We start from the raw sequence: 20978 nt of genomic DNA on the forward strand, positions 1-20978 counted from the left end.
GGTGTCAGGCTCCACCCCCGCTCCTCCAAATATGGTTACTTCTGGTTACTTACCTCCACCGACCCCGGATCAGTGACGGGGTCAAGTTCAAATCCAAATCTCTGAATCAGTAAATGTGCACGTGATGTTAGATTCGGAATCTGTGACCACGACCCGGCTCTGACGCCAGTGTTGGGACCTGGTTTTTGGGAGACCAAAGCTCTGCCTATATGTGCAGCCAAAAGCCTGAAGCCGCAAGTCCCTCCAGGACTCAGTCCCCCAGGGGCCATCAACATCACACAGAGGTGTGAAAACCCCCCCAGGGACACAGGTTTCAACTCCCATTGGTCACTCTGGACCCCATGACCTGTGAGGTCACCGGGCCTATATAAGGCCAGGTCTCCCCCTCTTCTGTCTCTTCTGCCCTCGTCCTACGATCCTTCCACAGGAGGGAAGGCTGTGGAGCCTCTTCTCCAGCTCACATCTTCTCTTCCCATCCAACTCTTCGAGAGGAGCACGAAGGTGCAGCTGCCAGCTCATCTCACCAAGGAAACCTCCTTGCCCTCCAAGCTCTACCAACGTCCTAGCAGCGACTCGATGTTCTGCTTGAAAACTTCAACCAGCAACTGAGCTACACAGCTCAACAGAATCACCAAGGCAAGAGCCACAGACTTGCAAGACGACACAAAACTGCGAACTGCACAGCAACTTCCTTTTTCCCCTTTCCACGGACGGGTAACACAACTGGGCTTAATAATTATACTAGGCTAAGCAAGACTGTTTATTCGATTCTGTGTGAGGTTTATAAGTTTGATTTGTGGTGTTGTGATATTGTGGTTACAAGTTGTTGAGAAAGTTAATGCTAGTTATGCTCTTCAGTCCTTCCTTGCATCCAATCTAGCAACCTTCTCTAATTTGGCACACACACAGACACACACACACACACACAGACACACACAGACACAGACACACGCATAACTCTTCACCTCATTATCTCTACAGGTCGTAAACATTCCAATAGTGGGGAAGGGTGTTACCTCTTCAGCCAGCCGCCATTTTAAAAGCACGCTGACTCACACAGACACACACACATACCTATCTTTGTTTAGTAATTAGACCGTTAGTAATTTGTGTTTTTATACTTTATTATATTCATAATAAATGTTTTTCTTTCACAAATGTTTTTTTATTAATGTTGCATAAGTGAATTTTGCCAACCTCTACACTGTCAAGAACCCCATATCCTTCAACTTAGCTAATTATCTATATGGTAATTTTGGTTATAGTTATTAATTTAATTGTTAATCAGAGTTCCAAATTTGTAGTTAGAACCTTTATGAGACTTAATCAATAAATTGGCTATATTTTCCCTTCCTTTGAAGGGTGGTGCCCCGAGGTAACTTTAATCAATTAAAGTTTTATTGAATGCCGAAAGGCACACCATTTTATAGTATCACGTTTAATGCATTATGGCACAACACCAGCGTCATGAAACCGTCTTTCTCTCTGTCCACTTCCTGGATCACTGGACATGAGACACACACCTTGATGCTGTGGAACACACTCTGAGGTCGAGCACGAGGTCGTGACCCCGAGGGGTCAGAGGTCACCTTGACTTCATCCACCCCCATGATTCAGTTTGTAGCAGAAGAGAGCCTGTAAAACACACACAGAGACACACACACACACACACACACACACACACACACACACACACACACACACACACACACACACACACACACACACACACACACACACACACACACACACACACACACACACACACACACACACAGGGTTTTAACAACATGAAGTCAAACATGCTTCTGCTGCAGGAGCAACACAAAGTGTAAAACACTCGTGGTGAACGAGCTCAGTGTTTCAACACAGACTGAAAAGAGTGTGAAGTAAAAACCAGATGAGAAAACAACACGATTCATGAGGTTCAGCAGATGAATAACAACTGTTCCTTCTCATCCAGTTAAATCAGTTCAATCTTTCCTGCTGGGCGGGGGGGTCAACATAACCAACCACAGGCCAACAACAACATGTTGTAACATGTGCAGATTCTCACCGAGTCACTTCTGAGACAAACAGCTGTCAAATGTTAATGCCCAGGATCTGGAGAAATATTTCATATTATCATCATTTAAACAAGCTACAAACTGCAGTTTAGATTAAATCCTCAGATACTAAAAGTGACTCTTGTTGCTTTAAAACACATGAAAAGTACAAATAATGATTCCGATTTCACTGAAGCAACACGTGTGTTGACGTAGTTTAAAGACACTTGTTCATGTGTCTTTAAACTACGTCTTTGTTTGGATTCAGATTCAATCTGTACACAAGCAGTTTAATTATTAACAAGCTAAACCAAGAACATTACCACAGTCAAACCTCTGCACGTTAGTGTGTGTGAGAGTGTGTGTGTGTGTGTGTGTGTGTGTGTGTGTGTGTGTGTGTGTGTGTGTGTGTGTGTGTGTGTGTGTGTGTGTGTGTGTGTGTGTGTGTGTGTGTGTGTGTGTGTGTGTGTGTGTGTGTGTGTGTGTGATACAGAGCGTGAATGAACCAGAGCTTCATCACAACACAACATGAGTTCATAAAGAGTTTTTCTTTCTTCCTTCAGGTTTAAACTCAAAGTGACTTTGTGACATTTAGAACAAACTTATTAGAAAGTAGAATATTTAACCTTTTTAAAACAAAGTATAAGTATCACACTTCTCTCGGTGACTTCGTTTCCAGTGCGTCTGGATGAAGCTGCATTAAAGTCCTTTCTGGAAGTGAGTAGCAGGACAGAAACCTTCATTGATCCAGAGGCAGCAGGAGAATCAACAAATCACTTCATCAGTTTAACATGTGTGAAGCAGCAGAAGTTTTCAGACTCACTGTGACGGCAGCTGCAGATCAGATCTCTGCTTCCTCCTTTCACTTTGCTGCATAGTTTCAAACCTTCAGCGTCGACACTCCACCGCCCCACAGCCGAGGAGGAGGAGGAGGAGGAGGAGGAGGGAGCAGCTGGAATTTGACCTGGAAGCATGACAAAAAGAGGAAGAAGTCTGATCCTAAAACAGGATTTAAACAGGTTTTACCACCAAAACTAAATGAATCTGCTTCAACAGCTAAAGATTATTTTGCTCAAACTTGTATCTCAGTCTTTCACTTGTTATTTTTATCTTTTATAAGGAGCAGTTCGTTAGCCTGGTGCTCGCTTCACAATGTTGACTTAGCAACCTTAGATCCTGTGGAGCCAGCGGGTCTCACCCCCCCAGCCAGAGACCAACATTCACACATTTGATTCACACAACAGAAGTGTCTTCTGGCTTCTGGCAGCTCAGCTCTCTGCTCAGTCTGTGTTGGTCCCTGTGGAAGCTCTGCTGCTGCTCCTCAGACCTGACGAGGAATCAGCTGTGAACTGACTCCACAGACACCTGATCTGATCTGGTCTGATCAGATCAGACCAGATCAGATCAGATCAGATCAGACCAGATCAGATCAGCTGCCTGAAGACGACGTCACCTCTTTGTTTCTCTATGTTACTCAGATGATGCCGAGTGACGAGTGTTAGTGTGTGTTTCTGTTTCTGTTCATCAGAACACATCCTGCAGGAATTTACAGACAGAATTTCATCAACAGAATATAAATATATATATGTATATATATATATATATATATATATATATATATATATATATATATATATATATATATATATATATATATATATACCTGTATTTATATAATTTCTTTGACTCTCATGTTCCTCCACAGAGAAAAGCTGAAGCTTTAGTAAGAATCACTTCCTGTAGTTTTACACATGAAACATCTGGAAAAGTGAGTGAAGACGGGCGACATCTACTGGCCATAATGTGGAACTGCCAAGTATAAACTTTATATCAGTATAATTATTCTGTACCTTTGTCATATTGACTGTAACGACAATCAGGATATTTTATGCATCAAATGTTGATTATTAAATTAATTTCAGTTAGAAAACAGAAAACATCTGAAGGTCTCCGTCCACTTTCCCTTTCTGGGACGTCTGCTCTGTGATTTTTCTTACAGTAACCATGACAACGAACGTCCTTTAATCTCATCGAAAGTGTAAATTTAACTGAATCAACATCGTCTCCTGAACCAAACTGAACCAATAAGACGCTTCGATGTGTCCAGTGTTGTAACCATGGAGACAAACGGTCGCTCAGGTCAAAGTATCCTCACCAGATTAATACAATGAGATGTGTTTAAAAAATATATATTTCAGTAAACCTGAAGCCATCGATAGTATTGTAGTAGTAATATGTGCAAATCTTATTGAACTGGAGTCTTTTATTCAATGAATCATCACAAAAACATGAAAATCCAAACTTTTCATTCAGTCTTTTGGATGAATCTGATTTGTTTGTGTCTGATTAGCTGTTCTTGTGTTTCTGTGATGAAACTGTTTGGATTATGATGCATTCAACATATTATAAATATATATATATAAATAATATATATATACTGTACATTAGAAATATTCAGACGTATCATGTTTTTTTTACATTCATTACATCAACTGACAAAAAGTTGTTAGTGAAAAGAAACTTGTGTTTGTTCTGTTTAGACCCTGAAGGGGTTGACTGTTTCTGTTGCATGCTGGGAGCTCTGGGGACTGCTCCGCCTCCTGACGCCCGGCGGTTTCATCACTGCGTGTCCAGTTACCACGGCAGCGTTAATGAGCGTTAATGTCCCTGAACACAGGGGAAGGTTAATGAGCTGTTTCCAACAAAACACTTATCAACAGTTTCTGATGTAATTTGTCCTGAGGGAGAACAGACATGTTTATCAGAGCTGACACCAGGGGGCAGTAATCTGCAGGGACTCATCTACAACTGACAGGAAGAAGAACCAGAGACACAAATAACAAAAACATGTTTAGAACTTCATCACTTTGGTAAATACACACATTTTATTCCAGAAAGAAAAGAAGGAACTGACCACTGGTGGATTCATTCTCTTTGTGCTAAGCTAGGCTAACAACATTCTTGATGCACAGAGATGATGAAATGTATAAATAGACATATCACTTCACTGTCATGAGATCATCACTGATAAACTGATAGTTCACACCTGGGTCACTCATCCGGTTCACACCTGGTTCACACCTGGTTCACATCGGTTCACACCTGGTTACACCTGGTTCACTCATCCGGTTCACACCTGGTTCACACCTGTCACTCATCCGGTTTACACCTGGTTCACACCTGGTTCACTCATCCGGTTTACACCTGGTTCACACCTGGTTCACTCTCCGGTTTCACCTGGTTTAAGTCCGGTTCCCATCTGGTTCCATCTGGTTCACACCTGGTTTGCCTGCAGGTGTGAAGGTGAAGAGAAGGTCGTCTCCAGCGAGCGACTTCCTGTCCGTCGGCCCCTGAACACCGCTTCTGATTCTATTAACCTGCTGGTCACTGAGATTCCTGGGAAATCACACACACACACACACACACACACACACACACACACACACACACACACACACACACACACACACACACACACTCTCTCTCCCCCCCTCAGCTTGGTCGGAGCTGGAGAATCGAACCTGAACATGTGGCCGCTCTCTGTCGTCTCCATGACGACAGCTGGTTTTCATGTTTTTTATTAATCATGAACTGATAAACTGACTCTTTCATGATTTCATTCATTTGTGTAAATTTCATAATAAATTAAAAATGAATCAGATCAGCTGTGTTGAAGCAGCCGATGTTGATTAATGATAATTAATAATAATTCATTAATAAAACATAAAACAATTCATCACTTTTTCCCTTTAAAGCATCACTCTGTCACTGTAACTGATGAACAGCGCCCCCTGCAGCCACACATGGTGAACTCTGCTGGTCTCTGTGTCTGATGAAGTGAATCAAAGTGTTGACTGTGTCGTGGTTATTACCCATGATCCTCTGCTTCCTGACCCTGAAGAGCTGCTGCTGTAACAAATCCACCAAACTCTGTTCAGAATTATTCATGTTTCTAAGTTTCCTGCTGAATATTGGAGATAAACTCTGGTTTTTAATAACTTCAGAGTGTTTCTAACTGATCTCAGTTCAGCTTCACTCTTCAGCTGCAGCTGGTTGTGACAGTTGAAGCTGACTCTCAGTCAGTTCTTCTCACAGGAGATGGAACCCACTCAGCAGAGTCACAGAGAACAGACGTTCAGGGAGAGAAGGAGGAAACTTTCTCATGTTCACACTCACACATCAGACTCACTTTCATCCAGCTGCTGCTTTCAGGTAGAAAAGTTTAAACGTGAACTTTGATGATGTTCAGGTTAATTCCCAGATGATCCCAGTTTCCTGCCCCTGGTGACGACTTCTCTATAAAAGTGGCTCCAGCTCCTGGTTTCAGCAGAAGTTTGTTCTCTCGGTGTTTGATAACTTCACAGAAACTGAAGGTGACGTTCATCTGTTTTAATGTTGTCTCATTTAAATCCTCTTTCATTTCTAATGTTCTTCCTGATTTATCGTCTGCAGTTAAAACTCTGTTTATTGAAACCATGTGAAAACTGATCCGTGAGCTTTTGTTTGCAGGTTGATGGAAAACTTCACGTTGAACAGCGTCACCCTGCAGCTGGAGGGGTTAAAGGTCACACAGGTTTCTGTCTACCCAGTCTTCTTCTTCTTCTTCCTCTCCTACATCCTCATCATCTTAGCAAACATCGGCATCGTGGTGCTGGTGTTCATAGATAAGAACCTTCACCAGCCCATGTACCTGCTCTTCTGTAACCTGCCCGTCAATGACATCGTGGGAAACTCCATCATGTTGCCCCGGGTGCTGTCAGACATCCTGCGTCCGCCCTCCGAGCGCCTCATCAGCTACTACGAGTGTGTGCTTCAGGCGTTCACCACTCACATGTTCGGCACCACCTCTCACACGATACTGATGATCATGGCCTTTGACAGATACGTGGCCATCTGTAATCCTCTGCGTTACGCCGCCATCATGACCAACAAGATGGTGGTCAAGCTGACCGTGTCTGCCTGGGGCGTGGCCTTTGTTCTGGTGGGGATTCTGCTGGGTTTGACCATAAGACTGAACCGATGCAGGACAATGATCACGAACCCGTTCTGTGACAACGCCTCGCTGTTCAAACTCTCCTGTGAGAGTGTGTTTATTAACAATGTCTACGGCCTCACGTTCACCGTGGTCCTGCTCTCAGCTTCTATCGGCAGCATAGTTCTCACCTACGCTAAGATCACAGTCGTGTGTGTGACCAGTAAGAACCAGTCTCTGAACAGTAAGGCCCTGAAGACCTGCAGCACTCACCTCTTTGTTTATCTCATCATGTTCTTATGTGGAACCTTCATCATCATCCTGCACCGCTTCCCTCAGTACTCTGACTACAGGAAGCTGTCGGCCATTCTGTTTCACGTCATCCCCGGCAGCTTGAACCCCGTAATATACGGAGTCCAGTCCAAAGAGATACGAAGGTTTCTGTCTAAACTGATTCAGTCCAGAAAAGTCTCATAATTCTAATATAAACACAGTTAAGTTTAAAATATATTATTTAGAGTAAACATGCGTCTTTTTAAATGTAAAAATGAATCAGGAAAGTAAATACGATTTTTAGTTTTTAATCAATAAAGTTAATGACATTTGAATCGTTTTACTGAGAAACTGCAGATTCAGTCTTTATTGAAGTAAATGTGTCAAAAAGTACATGTTACATTACATTGTACATATATGATGTATGGACAACAAATATCTGAAAACATTGACATTTATGATTATTACTGTTATAATTATCATTAAGTACCAGCTGTGTGAAAGTGTAATAATAATACTGTCATGTCTTCACACCTCGACTCTTATTAAACTTCTAATCATGTTTGTGTCTCCACATCGTAAATCTGATTTATTTCATTCTGATTCTAAAGCTGCTGCTCGTGATCGTAGTGTGTGTGTGTGTGTGTGTGTGTGTGTGTGTGTGTGTGTGTGTGTGTGTGTGTGTGTGTGTGTGTGTGAGTGTGTGTGTGTGTGTGTGTGTGTGTGTGTGTGTGTGTGTGTGAGTGTGTGTGTGTGTGAGTGTGTGTGTGTGTGTGTGTGTGTGTGTGTGTGAGTGTGTGTGTGTGTGTGTGTGTGTGTGTGTGTGTGTGTGTGTGTGTGTGTATTCAATATATCTAAACGTCCTGACGTAGAAACGTCTCAAACTGTGTAAACGTCGGCCCTGAAAGGTCGTGACAGTTTGAAACACTAGGGGGCGTAATGAGCCACATGTGAATGTGGATGTTTTTATAAATGTGAAAACAACATGAATGCTTTGATCTTTGATCTTTGATCTTTGATCTTTGATCTTTGATCATTTGGTTCATTTGTTTTCAGCTCCAACACATCGACACGTCTCTTTGATGTTTCCATAGAAAACAAACAGCTGATCCTGATTGGTCCACATTTAACGTGACAGAGTCTAAACACTCGTTTATGTTAATCATGTTACAGTTTAACGTCATGTGGCGTCACGTCGTGTTTCCGATCCATCGTCTGCCTGAAGTGACAACAGCTGACCTGTCAGTCATGTGACTCTGCAGACGTTGAAACCAATAAAAGTGTGAAGCTGCAGCTGTGGGGGGGGCAGAGGACGCTGCATGCTGCAGGAGGTAAAACTCACTGGTTCTCATGTGTGTGTGTGTGTGTGTGTGTGTGTGTGTGTGTGCTCACTGATCCTGTAGAAACTGAAACCCTCTTTTTAATTCTTCTTCTTAATGATGCTGAAGTAAAAACACTTTAATGTCAGGGTGACACCAGGAGGTATAAGTACACACATTATTTACTTCAGTACTTGTGTTAAAGTTAAAGTACTGATTCCAACTCTTTACCCCAGTAAAAGTATAAAAGTGTAAAGTTTCCCTCTGAAGATCTGACACTGATGTCACATTAGTTCATAAAGAATCTTAATAAAGATTATTTCACTTCAACCTAAAACTAAAAACAGGTGAAAGAAAAGATTTGAGAGGATGAAATGTGTTTTCTTCATTTAGAGTGAAGATTCATATCAGTGATGTTTGGTTCTTGAGTCTTTGAGTCTTTGAGTCTTGTCACGTCTGTTGTGTTAAACTGACACACAATCGTCTTCTGTTTGTACTATTTTACAAGGTCGTACCATCATTGTATTTAATTCTATTTAGATTTTATTATTGTATTATTCTAATTCTTCTTTCCCCTCTTTCAATCTGATCTTCTTAATCTCTTATTTAGGTTGGAAATAGCTTTGAACTGAACTTCCTGGTTTTCGTGGAGTCTGTGTTGTTTTATTGTCTCTGAGCAGCAGCTTGAATCTTCCTCTGAAGTGAAATGTGATAAAACCTTATTGTTCATTTAGGTTGAAAGATGCAGAATAATAAATCTGATTATTTCCATAAAATGTTTCAAAACCTTTCAAAGTCAGTTTGAACATGTAAAAAGTAGAAAGGGTTCGTGTTAGGGTTACCCCCTAACACGAACAGATGTTTGTGTTGTAGACGAATACAAACAGATTCCTGGAACCTGAGCTCCAGTTACTGAGATGTTAGATGTTTGTGTTCATTGTCGTCTTCTCTGTCACTTGTTCACAGTGAGAGATGGAAAACCAGAGTTTCCGCAGCAACATGCTGCTGCTGGAGGGGTTAAAGGTCAGCCCTGCGTCCTCTGTTCCTGCCTTCGTCCTGCTCCTCCTCATCTACGTCTTCATCATGGTGTCTAACGTGGGCCTGGTGCTGCTGATCTCCACGGAGCGGAGCCTCCACCAGCCCATGTACCTGCTCTTCTGCAACATGAGCATCAACGACGCGTTCGGAGCCACGATCATCATCCCTCATGTTCTCCGAGATATTTTCATCTCAAACTCCGAGCGCTACATTCGCTACGTGGACTGCGTGGTCCAGGCGTTCTGCGTCCACCTGTACGGCAGCACCTCCCACACCGTGCTCATGATCATGGCCTTCGACCGCTACGTGGCCATCTGCAACCCCCTGCGTTACGCCGCCATCATGACCAACAAGATGGTGGTGAAGCTGTCGGTGGCGGCATGGGGAACGGCTCTGGTATTGGTGGCGATCCTCCTGGGCCTCACCGTCCGCCTGACGCGCTGCCGTCGGGTTATATCCAACCTGTTCTGCGACAACGCCTCCTTGTTCAAACTGTCGTGTGACAGCGTCTTCATCAACCAGGTGTACGGCCTCGGCTACACCGTCGCCCTGCTGGGCTCGTCCATCTGCAGCGTCACGCTCACCTACCTGAAGATCGCCGCCGTGTGCGTGCGCAGCAAGAACAAGGTGCTGAACAGCAAGGCTCTGCAGACCTGCACCTCCCACCTGACCGTGTACGTCCTCCTGCTGCTGTCGGCCTTCATCATCGTCATCCTGCACCGCTTCCCCCGGCTGTCCGACCACAGGAAGGTGGCGGCCATAGTGGGCGAAGTGGCTCTGCCCGCTCTGAACGCCGTTATCTACGGGCTGCAGATGAAAGAGGTCAGACAGCGAGTCACTAATGTGTTCCACTGTAAACAAACCCATTCACTGTCCAATCACAAGCATGAGCAGCGTTTACACTGATCAAAATAACACGCTAATATTCAGTAAATGTTCATCACTGGAAATATTTATATAACTATACATGTTCAAAACTGTAAATATTTGTATTACTGTAAATATTTAAACCTGTTCATATTTATATAACTGTATATATTCATATCTGTAAATATTCATAAATTGACATGTTCATAAATTGACATTTATAAAATTGTAAATATTAATATAAATATACATATTCATTTCTGTAAATATTTATATAACTGTACATATTCATTATCTTTATATTTTGTCTTTGTTATTTAACATTTAGACCAATAAAGACAAGGTTATAATTATTGTGTAAATTTGTAAAATAAGAGTACATTTTAATTTGCATGTTGTACATCACGTGCACCATATTTGATGAACTTGAGACAACGTGCACGTGACCAAAGCTGATTGGAGGAAAGTTGATAAACCTCATGTTCAGAAGTGATGACGTCACGACGCTGCTGTCGACTAATAAGACGAGAGAGTCGGTCCAGCTGTGGTGAGAGAGGAGGACGTTCGACAGGTAAACACAGACCTGCACGTCTCCACAGCTGTGGGGACGATGCATTACCTAACCCCTTAATCTAACCTTAACTAGAGCATCTAAATAACTAACCTAACGCTAACCCCTTAATCTAACCTTAACTAGAGCATCTAAATAACTAACCTAACGCTAACCCCTTAATCTAACAAGTCTTAACCCTCAAACAAACCTTTGGATTTGTGGGGACCAGACAAAACGTCCTCACAAAGATGGTATTGAACCAAAATCGGCCTCATATCTATAGACACACACACACACACACACACACACACACACACACACACACACACACACACACACACACACACACAGCTTTGTGTTAAAGGTTGAAATGTAAAAATCGTGTGTTTCTCTTTTGATTTGTTAAATTTCTGTCGCTTCATGAGGTTTAATTCAGTGAAACAGTTTGATGTGAAAATGTCTGAACATTAAAGCTCAAATCTTATTTCACTGAGTCGATGTTAAATCTAAAGTGTAAAATGTTATTCTTGTATTTTCATCAACCAGAAACGTTTTAAATATATATAATAAAAGTTGTGATGTTTTTCATTTCATGTCTTTGTTATAAACGTGATTCATATAAACTCACCTGCTGAGGTTGTGTTTTATTTGTCTCGTTTCAAAGTGAAATAACAAGATCTTGACTTTATATTTATCATATGATTGTTTTTATTTTATTTTATTGTAGATATTGTATATATATATATATATATATATATGTATATATATGTGTGTGTGTGTCATGTATTGTGTGTAATTATATATATAGATGTATATAAAAGCAGAAAAGTAAAATATTAGATTATATTCATGATAGTAAAAATATACCATTTTATATAATATAACGTACATCATAATAATATTGAACTAGTTATTTCTGTGTCAATACTTGTTTAAGTCTATTTGTCCAAAGAGCACAATCCAACCAGGTTACAAAATAAAAAAACATATTTTTATGTACAAAAACGTGTCGCCTGATGATTTTCAATTGAGTTAAATAGTTTTTTTAAAATAATAAAACACTACAATATGTTAATAAACCGGATTAGAACATAAATAAATGTTGTATAATCACAGTTTGTCTCATATCTGAACAAAGAGCAACGTCCTCTGAGTGAAACTCAAACCTTCAACAGGGAAAAGGAAGCGTCGCAGCGAGAATCCAGGAAGTGAAACATGAGAAAGAACGAAGGATGGAAGTTGTGACGGATGAAGTGATAACAACGATGGAGGTGTAGTTAGGAACAGCAGGTTTTACATGTTATGACTTATAGTGTTTATCTAAATCACCCAGTTACGATCATCGTGGATCAGCTGCCACCACAACAAACTATTTACATCTGATAATCAATCAAAGTCTCAGTAGGAATCAAGCAATCTGGTTTTTTCTATTTGTTTGTTGAACAGGTTCATTATTTAGTATTTTAGGATTAAAATCCATAAAATCTTGATTCTTTAAAAACTCGACAGAATCATTTGTCATGAGGGTAAAACTTGAATTTAAGGTTTCTGATCTGTATTTGTTCTCAGGTGTTGATTGACAGCTGATCATGATCGTTCCTCTGCAGGATGAACAACGTCAGCGTGGATCTTCTGCTGCTGGAGGGGTTAAAGGTCAGCCCTGCGTCCTCTGTTCCTGCCTTCGTCCTGCTCCTCCTCATCTACGTCTTCATCATGGTGTCTAACGTGGGCCTGGTGCTGCTGATCTCCACGGAGCGGAGCCTCCACCAGCCCATGTACCTGCTCTTCTGCAACATGAGCATCAACGACGCGTTCGGAGCCACCGTGGTCATCCCTCGTCTGCTGAGCGACGTCTTCCTCCCGGGTTCGGACCGATACATTTCTTACGTGGACTGTGTGGTTCAGGCGTTCTGCGCTCACCTCCACGCGAGCACCTCCCACACCGTGCTCATGATCATGGCCTTCGACCGCTACATGGCGATCTGCGACCCCCTGCATTACGCCGCCATCATGACCAACAAGATGCTGGTGAATTTGTCGGTGTCAGCGTGGACAGTTGCTCTCCTCCTGGTGGCCGTGCTCGTGGGCCTCAGCGTCCGTCTGTCGCGCTGCAGGTGGATCATATTCAACCCGTTCTGTGACAACGCCTCCTTGTTCAAACTCTCGTGTGAAAGTGTCCTCGTCAACAACATCTACGGCCTCGGCTACACCGTGGTCCTGCTGGGCTCGTCCCTCGGCAGCGTCACGCTCACCTACCTGAGGATCGCCATGGTGTGTCTGAGCAGCAGGAACAAGGTGCTGAACGGCCGGGCGCTGCAGACCTGCGCCACCCACCTCGCCGTCTACATCATCATGTTTGTGTCCGGCGCCGTCATCATCGTCCTCCATCGTTTCCCCGACCTGTCCGACCACAGGAAGCTGGCCTCCATCATGTTACACGTGGTTCCTCCCGCCATGAACGCCGTCATCTACGGACTGCAGATCAAAACGGTCCGAGAGAAAATCAGCATCCTGTTCAGCAGGAAGTGAAGTGACTGATTCCACTGAAAATGTTTTCTAATAATTCTGCTGCTGATATTTGTCATTAAAACTAAGTTTGACCTCCATGTTTGTGAAATGATTAAAAGTCAACTTTATTCAAACTGAACCGTTCACTGTGTTATGTAATAACATCATAACACACACACTCTCTCACACACACACACACACACACACACACACACACACACACACACACACACACACACACACACAGTGATGAACACCCTCAGGGTGTCAGATCGTCCACTGACGTCACGACCTCTAGACGCTGCATCGTGTTATAAGATGTGAGTCAGTCCAGGTCTGATGTGACTGGAGGAGGTTCAACACAGGTAAACACACACACACACACACACACTCGCAGACACACACACAGACACAGTGATAACAGATGTGTGATGTGATGAATAAACGTTACGTTGTGTAACATGAGTTTTTAAATGTTTCTCTGAGACTGAAACACAAGTTTATCAGGACGTCGTGAAGCCACAAACTGGTTTAATGCTGTGGTGATTTGACCTTTGACCTGATGCACAGACTCATTTATGTTTCACTGGAATAAGAGTGCATGTTCACGTGCACTCTTATGAAGCTGCAGTTCAACTTGTCTCATTTCATATAAACATTTGTTAATTTAAAGCTGGTTTGATATGAAATCAGGATTTATCTCCATGTGATGCAACACACACACACACACACACACAGACACACACACACACACACACGCACACAGACACACACACAGACACACACACACAGACACACGACGTCCTATGCGTGTGTGTGTCTGTGTGTGTCTGTGTGTGTGCCTGTGTGTGTCTCTGTGTGTTGGTGGGGGGGGGGGGGTGTGTGAATGTCTTTACAACCTAAAAAAACGAAATTTACCTGTAACACAAAAATGAAGTTTGAAGTCTTTTATCTACTTTAGCAGTTGAGTTGTTACAAATACATTTAACGAAGTGAATAAATATTTTTAAGTTGTTTCGGTGTAAAACTTGAATTTAAGGTTTCTGATCTGTATTTGTTCTCAGGTGTTGATTGACAGCTGATCATGATCGTTCCTCTGCAGGATGAACAACGTCAGCGTGGATCTTCTGCTGCTGGAGGGGTTAAAGGTCAGCCCTGCGTCCTCTGTTCCTGCCTTCGTCCTGCTCCTCCTCATCTACGTCTTCATCATGGTGTCTAACGTGGGCCTGGTGCTGCTGATCTCCACGGAGCGGAGCCTCCACCAGCCCATGTACCTGCTCTTCTGCAACATGAGCATCAACGACGCGTTCGGAGCCACCGTGGTCGTCCCTCGCCTGCTGAGCGACGTCTTCACTCCCATGACTCAGCGCTACATCCGGTACTATGAGTGCGTTCTTCAGGCCTTCTGCGCTCACTTTCATGCAGGCACCTCCCACACGGTGCTGATCATCATGGCCTTCGACCGCTACGTGGCCATCTGCAACCCCCTGCGTTACGCCGCCATCATGACCAACCGGATGGTGGTGACGCTGTCTGTGGCGGCGTGGGCAGCAGCCTTCTGTCTGATTGCGATCCTCGTGGGCCTCAGCGTCCGACTGTCGCGCTGCAGGCGAATGATAAACAACCCGTTCTGTGACAACGCCTCCTTGTTCAAACTGTCCTGTGAGAACGTTTTCATCAACCACATCTACGGCCTCGGCAGCGCCATGGCCACGATGGCGTGCTCCCTCGGCAGCGTCACGCTCACCTACCTGAGGATCGCCATGGTGTGTCTGAGCAGCAGGAACAAGGTGCTGAACGGCCGGGCGCTGCAGACCTGCGCCACCCACCTCGCCGTCTACATCATCATGTTTGTGTCCGGCGCCATCATCATCGTCCTCCATCGTTTCCCCGACCTGTCCGACCACAGGAAGCTGGCCTCCATCATGTTCCACGTGGTTCCTCCCGCCATGAACGCCGTCATCTACGGACTGCAGATCAAAACGGTCCGAGAGAAAATCAGCATCCTGTTCACAAAGAAAAACCACAGACCTCAATGTTAAGAAAATGAAACCCTGCGTCGCTCTGTGGTTTCATCCAAGAAGTGATTGAAGAGCATAATAAATCAAATTGACTCTAATATGAATTATATGAATTACAGTCATAACATAAATAAATAAAACACTAAAGCTTTAGAACGTCTTCAGTCTTCACATGTTCCTGAATTTAAATGAATTTAATTCAAGTAGGAAAACAAGTCTCATGATTTCTGTGACCTTGTTGATTATTATACATTAAAAGATGTGAAAGTATTTTAAAACTTGATACACCAAAGTATCAAAATATGTAAATCTCTCAGGAGAATAAGTTCGCTACATTATATGTTTAATTTAAATTAAATAATATAAAATATATATAAAACTATTTATACAGAAACTGTGTTTTTATTCATTATGAATGAATCTTGTCACTGTTTAAATCTTCATTAATCAGAATCCAGACAGTGTTTCTGTCGCCCCCTGGTGTCTGGCTGCAGTATCGATCATAAACCTCCTCCATGTTAGCAGATGGGACATGAACCAAACTAAAGAATCAAAGTAGACGTTAAATAAATGTTTGTCAAAGATGTTTCTGATCAGTTTGGTTTTATTTAGTTATTTGATGATATAAAAACAGGCTGAGACGTCATGATTGACAGCTGACACTGACTCCTGATTGGTCAGATATGTGTATGGGCGGGGCCTTGACACCACAGCTCCACCATCACTTCTGCTCAGACTCCGACTGTAAATGACGCCATCACCACAAGATGGCAGCGTTTGAATCTGAGATATTTTAGCTTCATTAGAGGAAGTGGAGACGAGTCGTCGTCTTTATTTAAAATCTGTGTTTGGATTTAAAAATCAACAACACACGACTTTTACGTTTATTTGTTTGTAAGTTTCTGCACAGATCAACATGATGAGTCATGTGATGTTTGTGTTACATCATCAGTTCAGTGTTTCCTCTCTTTTATGTCCATGTTTGGTCTCCTCCTCCTGAAGGAAACATCTGGCTCTTCAGCTGCTGAATCATCCACATGTTCATCAGCTGATCTGAGTCTGATGTTAACAGATATTAACAGATGTTGACAGATGTTAACAGATGTTAACAGAAACCAGATGAGCAGTAAAATCAACTCAAACATTACATTTCATTGAGCCGACGCTTTTCTCCAGAGCGACTCACAATAAGTGCATCAACCATGAGGAACAAACCAGAACAACAAGAATCAAGAAAGTACAATTTTCTTCAAGAAAGCCAAACTACAAAGTTCTATAAGTAAGTGCCATTTAAGTGCTACTAAATTATTAGTTTAAATGTTTATCCAAGGTGTAGTCTGAAGAGACGTGTCTTCAGTCTGGAGGAAGATGTGAGGACTTCCTGTCCTCATGTCCATGTGGAGCTGGTTCCACCGTTTAGGAGCCAGGACAGGAAACAGTCGTGATGTTGTTGAGTGACAGCTGTCCCTCACAGTGAGGGAGCAGCTGATTGGCCGATGCAGAGCGGAGTTAACGGGCTGGGGTGTAAGGTTTGACCATGTCCTGGATGTAGACTGGACCCGATCCGGTCACATCCGGTACGCAAGTACTAGTGTTTTGAAACGGATGCGGGCAGCTACTGGTAACCAGTGAAGGGAGCGGGGGAGTGTGAGTGAACTCAGGTTAAAGACCAGTGGAGCTGCTGCTTCCTGGATGAGCTGCAGAGGTCAGAGGGCAGCAGCAGGTAGACCTGCCAGGAGGGGGGGGCAGTAGTCTAGGTGTGAGATGACCAGGGCCTGGACCAGAACCTGGACCAGAACCTGAACCAGAACCTGCACCACCTTCTGAGAGAGAAGGGGGCGTGTTCTCCTGATGTTGTGCAGCATGAATCTATAGGAACGTGTTGTTACAGTAATGTTGGCAGTGAGGGAGAGTTGACTGTCGGGTGACACACCCAGGTTCCTAGCGGTCTGGGGGGTTAACACGGAGCTGTCAAAGGTAAGAGTCAGGTCGTGGGTGGGAGAGTTTTTCCCTGGAAGGAAAAGTAGTTCAGTCTTATCAAGGTTAAGTTTCAGGTGGTGTGTGGACATCCACTGAGAGATGTCAGACAGGCAGAGATTCGTGCTGCTGCCTGTGTTTCAGATTGGGGGAAAGAGAGGATTAGTTGGGTGTCATCAGCGTAGATGTGGTAGGAAAAGCCATGTGAGTGAATGACAGAGAGAGAGAAGAGGAGGGGACCCAGGACGGAACCTTGAGGGACCCCAGTAGTGAGAGGACAAGGTTCAGACACAGATCCTCTCCAAGTTACCCAGTAAGTGTACCTCTCATTGAGGTAGGATGAGAGCAGGGAGAGAGCAGAGCCTGAGACTCCCAGGTCCTGAGGGGGGGGATAAGGATCTGGTGGTTCACTGGGTCAAATGCAGCAGAGAGGTCTAGAAGGATGAGGACAGAGGAGAGAGAGAGTTAGGGAAACAGTTGACAGGGAAGTGTTGATAAGATGGGTGAGAAAGGGAAGAAGGTCAGGAGCGATAGACTGGAGAATGTGAGATGGGGTCAAGGGGGCAGGTGGTCGGGGGGGCGGAGGTTACCAAGGTAAGAACTTGATTGGGAGACGGGGGTGAAAGAGGAAAGTGAAGATGATGAAGATGAAGATGATTGAAGTGTAGTTACAGAAGGAGGATTAGAGAATGAGGAGCGTAGGTCATCTATCTTTTTTGTAAAGTAGTTGACAAAGTGGCTTGGTAGAAGGGGGGGGGGGACTGGGGGGGGTCAAGGAGGTTGGAAAAGATGAAGAAGAGTTTTTGGGGTTTGAAAATGAGGATTGAATTGTAGTTTGGTAAAAAGAGCTTTTGGCTGCAGAACTGGAGACAGAGAAAGAAAAGAGAGGAGACTGATCAGTGAGCAGCTCGTCAGGGTGTTTAGATCTTCACCATTTCCTTTGTGATGCTCACATAGTGGCTCGGTCGGACAGGAGGACAGGGGAGGACATGCGGACCTGTCGTGACGTAAGAGGACAGAGAGAATCAAGAGAGGACAGAGTAGAAAGGAGAATGTCTGACAACATGCTTGATGGTGACAGCAACGGTTGCCTGGAGACAAAGTGATGAGCAACACAACAAACTGAAGAACGAGGAGTCAAAGAAGAAGAAGAGTCAGGATATAAAAGACGAGTGTGAGACAAGTCCGACAGGAGGACGTCCTCGTTATCACAGGTAAACAGGACACACTCACACACTCACACACACAGTTTACTTTTCATTTTCATTCAAGACATATCATAGATATATATATATATGTTTTATATATGAAATATTATTAATGTTAATTATAAAAAACATAAGAAACATGAATCAAACTATAAAAAGTAACTTCAAGGTCAAATTTGAGATTTTTGTTTATTTTGTTTCTACAAGATTTTAGTGAATAGTGTAAAGAAAATAAAGAAATCTTCAGTTTTATTATGTAAAGATTTTGTAACATAAAATGTCAGAGTTTTAATATAATAAATGAATTCAAGTAGAAATCTGTTCAAATGGTCACTTGGTTCACTTTGTGCCTTTGATTTGAAACACGTGATGGAGACGTGTTCCTGATTCTGCTCAGAGGAGGTTTGTCAGTTTGATGAAGTGGTTTGTTGTGTTTCTAGTTTTTCTCCTGAGCTTCACATGTTTGTGTCAGTTTCTCTTTTATTTCTGAAAAGATTTTATTTCATGTGACAGTTGTGATAAAAACTGAAGAACTTATTATTCACGTGTATTTTGAAGAGTCACATCAGCACTAAACTGTAATATCCGATTCAACATGTCTCATCTCAGGAGTTCACTTCATTTTATTCGATATTTTATCAGTTTGTCGTTTTCATCACTTCATTTATTCATAGTTTTTAAACATTAGAGTCGAACAAAGAGAAACTTCAGCTGCAGTGAAATCATTGAAACATAATAAATGAAATAAGTGTAAGACTGATTTTCTTCTTCTGTGGTTCACATGTTGCTCAGTCAGAGAAAATAAATTACACACATGACGTGAACATGTTCAACTTGACACTTTATTTAAAGATGATTCAACACGTTTGTGCTGCTCAGACTCACTTTGATCTTTTTCTGTTGAACTGATTTGAAATGAGTTTTCTGTTTCTCTCTCGTCATGAACGCCAGCGTCTCCTCAGCATCATGGAGAACCAGACGTTCAGTGCTGATATTATATCCATGGAGGGGTTAAAGGTCAGCCCTGCGTCCTCTGTTCCTGCCTTCGTCCTGCTCCTCCTCATCTACGTCTTCATCATGGTGTCTAACGTGGGCCTGGTGCTGCTGATCTCCACGGAGCGGAGCCTCCACCAGCCCATGTACCTGCTCTTCTGCAACATGAGCATCAACGACGCGTTCGGAGCCACCGTGGTCGTCCCTCGCCTGCTGAGCGACGTCTTCACTCCCATGACTCAGCGCTACATCCGGTACTATGAGTGCGTTCTTCAGGCCTTCTGCGCTCACTTTCATGCAGGCACCTCCCACACGGTGCTCATGATCATGGCCTTCGACCGCTACATGGCCATCTGCAACCCCCTGCGTTACGCCGCCATCATGACCAACCGGATGGTGGTGAAGCTGTCGGCTGGGGCCTGGGTGGCGGCCTTCATCTCCGTGGCGATCCTCCTGGGCCTCACCATCCGCCTGACGCGCTGCAGGAGGGTGATAATCAACCCTTTCTGCGATAACGCCTCCTTGTTTAAGCTCTCCTGCCAGAACCTCCTCATCAACCACATCTACGGCCTCGGCAGCGCCGTGGTCATCCTGGGCTCCTCCCTCGGCAGCATCGCGCTCACCTACCTGAGGATCGCCATCATGTGTTTCAGCAGCAAGAACAAGGTGCTGAGCAGCAAAGCGCTGCAGACCTGCGCCACCCACCTGACCGTGTACGTCATCATGTTGGTGGCGTCCTTCACCCCCATGATCATGCACCGGAACCCTCAGTGGGCGGACAGTGGTAAAGTGGCGTCCGTCATGTTTCATGTTGTGCCCACGGCGTTGAACCCCATCATCTACGGACTGAACTGTAAAGAGCTCCGACAGAAGATCGTCAGCGTGTTTTACAGGAGTGAAGTCAAAATATCCCAAGATAAACTTTACAGAAATAACTAAAATACAAAGGAGCTGAATCAGAGTGAAGCTGAACTGAGATCAGTTAGAAACACTCTGAAGTTATTAAAAACCAGAGTTTATCTCCAATATTCAGCAGGAAACTTTAAAACATGAAGAATCCTGAACAGTTTGGTGGATTTGTTACAGCAGCAGCTCTTCAGGGTCAGGAAGCAGAGGATCATGGGTAATATCCACGACACAGTCAACACTTTGATTCACTTTGTTTTCTCTACACAGAGTGAATCCCCATGTGTGGCTGCAGGGG

The 20978-nt window shown here is 43.5% G+C and overlaps 6 protein-coding genes across 9 annotated transcripts in view; 5 read left to right on the forward strand and 1 right to left on the reverse strand.

Moving 5' to 3' along the window:
• slco2b1 (solute carrier organic anion transporter family, member 2B1) overlaps positions 1–3007 on the reverse strand; it is a 17557-nt gene extending 14550 nt beyond the window's left edge. For 2 of the 4 annotated variants that reach the window (XM_047343560.1, XM_047343557.1), the window contains exons 1-3: positions 2869–2954; positions 2672–2756; positions 1524–1635 (exon numbers count right to left, since the gene is read on the reverse strand). In XM_047343560.1, coding sequence (XP_047199516.1) covers positions 1524–1610 — 87 coding nt within the window. In that variant the 5' untranslated portion in view covers positions 1611–1635; positions 2672–2756; positions 2869–2954. Of the gene's footprint in view, positions 1–1523; positions 1636–2671; positions 2757–2868 lie in introns of all 4 variants that reach the window. The other 2 variants (XM_047343559.1, XM_047343558.1) reach the window with 2 other exon arrangements.
• Positions 3008–6555: 3548 nt separating this feature from the next.
• On the forward strand, positions 6556–7494 carry LOC124854877 (olfactory receptor 146-like). Its single transcript, XM_047343533.1, has one exon. The coding sequence runs from the start codon at positions 6559–6561 to the stop codon at positions 7492–7494; it is 936 nt and encodes a 311-aa protein (XP_047199489.1). The 5' UTR covers positions 6556–6558.
• Positions 7495–9581: 2087 nt separating this feature from the next.
• LOC124854900 (olfactory receptor 52N5-like) lies at positions 9582–10553 on the forward strand. The gene has a single exon (XM_047343590.1). The coding sequence runs from the start codon at positions 9582–9584 to the stop codon at positions 10551–10553; it is 972 nt and encodes a 323-aa protein (XP_047199546.1).
• A 2119-nt stretch (positions 10554–12672) lies between these two features.
• On the forward strand, positions 12673–13596 carry LOC124854875 (olfactory receptor 8G1-like). Its single transcript, XM_047343528.1, has one exon. It carries the CDS (start codon positions 12676–12678, stop codon positions 13594–13596), a length of 921 nt encoding a protein of 306 aa, XP_047199484.1. The 5' UTR covers positions 12673–12675.
• Positions 13597–14675: 1079 nt separating this feature from the next.
• Positions 14676–15617, forward strand: LOC124854901 (olfactory receptor 52E8-like). Its single transcript, XM_047343591.1, has one exon. It carries the CDS (start codon positions 14679–14681, stop codon positions 15615–15617), a length of 939 nt encoding a protein of 312 aa, XP_047199547.1. The 5' UTR covers positions 14676–14678.
• A 4127-nt stretch (positions 15618–19744) lies between these two features.
• LOC124854902 (olfactory receptor 2F1-like) lies at positions 19745–20713 on the forward strand. Its single transcript, XM_047343592.1, has one exon. The coding sequence runs from the start codon at positions 19748–19750 to the stop codon at positions 20711–20713; it is 966 nt and encodes a 321-aa protein (XP_047199548.1). The 5' UTR covers positions 19745–19747.
• Positions 20714–20978: the final 265 nt, after the last annotated feature.

Source organism: Hippoglossus stenolepis, chromosome 15 (genome assembly GCF_022539355.2).
Source record: "Hippoglossus stenolepis isolate QCI-W04-F060 chromosome 15, HSTE1.2, whole genome shotgun sequence".
NCBI classification, from domain to species: domain Eukaryota; kingdom Metazoa; phylum Chordata; class Actinopteri; order Pleuronectiformes; family Pleuronectidae; genus Hippoglossus; species Hippoglossus stenolepis.

Excerpts from the sequence above, each read along its gene's own strand:
- LOC124854902 (XM_047343592.1), top strand. The coding sequence starts at position 19,748 with ATGGAGAACCAGACGTTCAGTGCTGATATTATATCCATGGAGGGGTTA.
- LOC124854875 (XM_047343528.1), top strand. The coding sequence starts at position 12,676 with ATGAACAACGTCAGCGTGGATCTTCTGCTGCTGGAGGGGTTAAAGGTC.
- LOC124854901 (XM_047343591.1), top strand. The coding sequence starts at position 14,679 with ATGAACAACGTCAGCGTGGATCTTCTGCTGCTGGAGGGGTTAAAGGTC.
- LOC124854877 (XM_047343533.1), top strand. The coding sequence starts at position 6,559 with ATGGAAAACTTCACGTTGAACAGCGTCACCCTGCAGCTGGAGGGGTTA.
- LOC124854900 (XM_047343590.1), top strand. The coding sequence starts at position 9,582 with ATGGAAAACCAGAGTTTCCGCAGCAACATGCTGCTGCTGGAGGGGTTA.